This window comes from Sinocyclocheilus anshuiensis, unplaced genomic scaffold (assembly GCF_001515605.1).
Source record: "Sinocyclocheilus anshuiensis isolate Anshui unplaced genomic scaffold, SAMN03320099.WGS_v1.1 scaffold67, whole genome shotgun sequence".
Taxonomy (NCBI): Eukaryota; Metazoa; Chordata; class Actinopteri; order Cypriniformes; family Cyprinidae; genus Sinocyclocheilus; species Sinocyclocheilus anshuiensis.
The window spans coordinates 1622002-1626435 of NW_015552546.1; the positions used below are offsets into that span (position 1 = coordinate 1622002).

Here is a 4434-nt window from a genome sequence, read left to right on the forward strand (position 1 = left end):
ATCGGAATGTTGAAAAAAAATCATACCATCGTTATTGAAAATAATATCGCTATACATATTGATATTGAATTATTGTCCAGCCCTACTTTCATATTATAGCTAATTTATCTTTTGTTTATGGTGAAATTAAGTTTTGAAAAGCCCAACAAATATTATACTGACCTACATGAAGTAACTTTTTAAAGAAAATATACTGAATAGGTGTATGGTGTTTATACTAATCTTTTTACTTTGTATGAGTGTTTTTGTCTTTAGGAAAGTAAATATTTTTTGATTAATATTAAATCAAAATGCAAGGTTTGAGCCAAACCATAAATATAACTGAAGAGAAACTAATATATCTGGTTGAAACAAAATTATAAGCTGGTCTAAAGTATAAATTTATCAAGATAAAAAAATGTTTTAGCGTTTATTATTATTAACTATTTTTAAATTCTATAAACTGTAAAACCACTTGATCATTTAACCTTTCAAAAAAGTCAATGCAACGACAGCATTATAAAACATGAATTACGAATCATGCATGCAGAATGTATACAGTAGCCACTTTTCTTACAGCATGAGAAAGTTTTGTTTTTTTTGTTATAAAAAAAATCATTTTTAACGTCCTGATCATTTTGTCATGCTCATTTCTTACATTCGTCCACAGCCACAATTGTTTACTCACACCCTTCAGACTGAAGTTCCTGCTGCTGTTTCTGCTCATCTATTCCAGCATGCTTTCTGAGTCAAAGGCGAATGCATTTATTACAGCCTTTGGCTGCATATATAGGCTGGTGGTTTCAGTTAGTGTTCAGTTTGATGGAGCGTTCAGACTAGATGACGGTACATTATAGTTGTATGAATCATTAATCAAGCAGCACTCTAATTCGCAATTGGTGAACTGCAAAGTGTTTAATTAATGAAGTCAGACAGCAGCCTGGGGCTCATATATAATATGTAGTGTGTATTGCATTACAGAAAGATGCTGTTGTTGCTTCCTAATTGGAATATCAATTTTGTTTTCGTGAATTGTGAAGTATGATCCGGACATGTTCATGACAGGTTTAATGAGATTCACCCGGCTTGTTTCATAAAGCAGGGCTGCATATCATTTAAGTTTTATTGAATTTTTGAAATCAGACCTGCTAATCAAGGCCTGGTCTATTTTTAACTTTATGTCCTTGAATAATAATGTGTGTAATGTTTGAATAAGGAGTCTGTGAAAGTGTGCATGGCTCACCAAAGTCTTGGTACATTACTGTCATCAGTAATCAGATGTATGTGCTTGAGTGCATTGCATATGAATATGCATGTTCATCTCAAACTTGTGTGATTTTCTGCATCTCTGTCAGTACAGATTACTATGGTTTAACCTCTCACTTCTGCTGCCAGAGGCTGTTTACTGGCATTTCTGGTTTGTGCTTCCTATCATGTTTTTATTTCTATTAAAGTTCTTTGTTACCTGAAGAAATGCTTGCCATCCAAACAATTAAAAAGACCCTAAAAAATACTGAATAAACACCTGCGGATTAAAATCTGTATTTTTTTTTTTGTCAAAAATTGAGACTGAATAAGCCTCGAATGAAAATACTACTATGCAGTAGTTCATAGTTGTAACTCCAAGGTTCTTCATTGTCCAAAACATTCTACACAGGCTCTTGTACATCGTCTTGTGCTTCTGCTGCAATGAAGTCAAAATGTGGAGAGGATAAGGACACATTAGATTGAGAAGCCCTATTTTAAAATCCTTAAGCAGATTTCTCCCAAATGTAAGCATGTGTAGTGGTTAATTTTTGCCATTTAGTGTTATGGGAGAAGAAAAACAGGCTTTTGGCTTCTTGTACCCTGCATGTTAAAAATTTAAAGACATAAAGTGTTATTGAAACATTGTTTTTGCATACACACTTCCGATCAAAAGTTTGGAATAATTTAAACACCTTTTTATGTTTTTATAAAAAAGTTTCTTATGCTCACCAAGGCTGCATTTAATCGATTAAAACTACAGTAAAAACAGTAATATTGTGAAATATTATTAGAATTTAAAATAACCATTTTCTATTTAAATATATTTTAAAATGTAATTTATTCCTGTGATGCAAAGCTGAATTTTCAGCATGATTACTCCAATCTTAAGTGTCACATGATCCTTCAGAAATCATTCTAATATGCTGATTTGCTGCTCAGGAAATATTTCTTAATATTATCAATGTTGAAAACAGTTGCCGCTTCATATTTTGTGGAATGTCTTTCAGAAACATCTTAATTAATCCAAATGTTTGGAGTGTGGTCTCTGACACATAAACAAAGCTTAATAATTGGTCTCTATGGATGCTGGAGAACAGGTGTTTAACATCAGAGCTGTTACTGTATGTCCTTCAGTATGACTGGAATGCTTTATTGGCCAGTCAGCATCCAGAATAATACCTATCCGTTTTTATATTGTCCCAGCTTGCCTGTCTCAAAGTGAATGTCCCTTCTGGATCCATTTGAGTCTCAATGTGGCTGATAATCATCTGTAATCTGTGTCTCTCATCAGAGTGGGTGTTTGGGCCCCGTTCAGACAACCGCAGGAGCAAGAGTGAGGTGAACTGCATCAGCAGCAGCATGAATGAAATGAGCGAACTCTCGCATCCAGCGGACATTCGCTGCATCGTGTACAATCACTCTGACTGCCCGAGCGCCATTAAGCCGGAAGAACTGGTGGTCACCATCGATGAGACCTCGCAGCTACCTCGTGAAGCTTACAGTGGGACCTAACTGAGACCAAACTATCACTGTTTGATCCAGCCCTTTATTATGAGGAGAAAAGCACGTTTGATCAGCATCTGTGATGTTGAAAGCCGGCGTGTTGAAGTCACATGGCGGAAGACTTATCCTGGGATGAGGAAAACTGAAGAATCTGGGAGACTTTAAAAGGAATGGAATCACTTTAAAGTACATGAAATGTTCCGTATTGAGTGCTGTGAGACACTTTATATATTTTCAAATCGAATAGAGAAAGAGAAAAGACACTTCTTTATCATTCATATCAGTCTTGTCACAATATTTCGTTTTTTTTTTTCTTGTTTTGTGGAGACATGCACTGTGAATCTAGAATAGTGTTCTGCTGTTATCCATTTCCTACTCTACCTACAACCCGCTACGGTTTGATTTTCCCGCTTTTTGCAGATATTTATGGCTGAGTACTTATGGTATTTGCAAATACTCACATTTGACTCAATTTCAGGTTTTCTGCTATCGACTATGCTGCTTAAAAACAGAAATGCTTAGAGATCTTCTCCCTACAGGTTGCTTGAAATTGCAAGTAATGAAGATGGTTTAGATAAACAGCCCTTGTTGAAAAAATGATCAATAGAATAGTTAATACACAATGGCTTTTTCATCTAAGGCCGTGTTACCAAAAATGTGTTTTATAATGGAAAGAGATGCTACACAAACACTTCTCACTGAAAATATACATTTAAATGGTAGAAAACTGCAGTTAAATAGACTTTTGATAATATATGTGAGTTATATGTTGACAAAATGGTCTAAAAAATTCATATCTCTGTTTACTTCACAACTAAAAGGGCTATAATTTCAGGTTTTATTGCAGATGGTCACCATAATAAGCTTCAGATCCCAACATCACATTTTTAAACAGATATTAAAGTCAGTGTGTAAGGCATAATTGGCAGAATTATCACTTATCAAATGTTTCAAACTGGCAAACTTTGCCAACTTCTGCTGTCCTCTCTTTCATACATTTTTAACAATAAAAGTGAAAAAGAAAAATAGCTAGGCAATTTGCCTGGTCACTCCTGCCATATCAACAACTTGTTTTAACCTTTGTTGCCAAAGTGTAATTGTTATGTCAGATGTCACAAAAATGCAAAAAATATTAAAATCGTTTTGTTGTATAGGCCTAATTCATATGTCCAGTCATGCCATGTAACAATAATCAAAATATGTTACAAAAGTTGTAGAAAAACACAGAAAATATGTTTTTCCTGTTGTTCACGTCATGTCCTGCATTTTACACGAATGCCACAAAAGTCACCTTAATAAATGTGTGACATTGTCTAATTTATTTAAAACAACTTGCTTGGTATTAATTTTTACATAATTGTTTCTGCTACAAAAACAAAGCCTGGCACATTTTTAAGAACTTAAAAAGTTATTAGTGGGTACTTTTTCAGTGATATTAATGCAAGCAGAAAAACAAGTTAGTCTTCAGCACAGAAAAGTGACGTGCAAAGGTTTCCAATGTTGAGAATTTTTAATACATTTATAATCCAATTTTATACATCTATTATAATTATCGTACTTTTACTATACTATTATAAATATTAAATAACTCTTATTTTCCCACTTTTTTTTTTTTTTTTTTAATGAATGAAAATAGAACAAATAACAAACAGAGCATAGCATAAGACAGTCAGTTCTATTCAAAGTGTGACATTAATTAGTAAC

General features: G+C 33.7%; 1 protein-coding gene across 1 annotated transcript in view; it reads left to right on the forward strand.

The window, feature by feature from the left end:
• LOC107664159 (uncharacterized) overlaps window positions 1-3265 on the forward strand; it is a 6587-nt gene extending 3322 nt beyond the window's left edge. The window contains exon 2 of the mRNA XM_016454617.1: window positions 2519-3265. Within this exon, the coding sequence (XP_016310103.1) occupies window positions 2519-2739 (221 nt within the window). The 3' untranslated portion in view covers window positions 2740-3265. The remainder of the gene's footprint in view (window positions 1-2518) is intronic.
• The last annotated feature ends 1169 nt before the right edge of the window (window positions 3266-4434 follow it).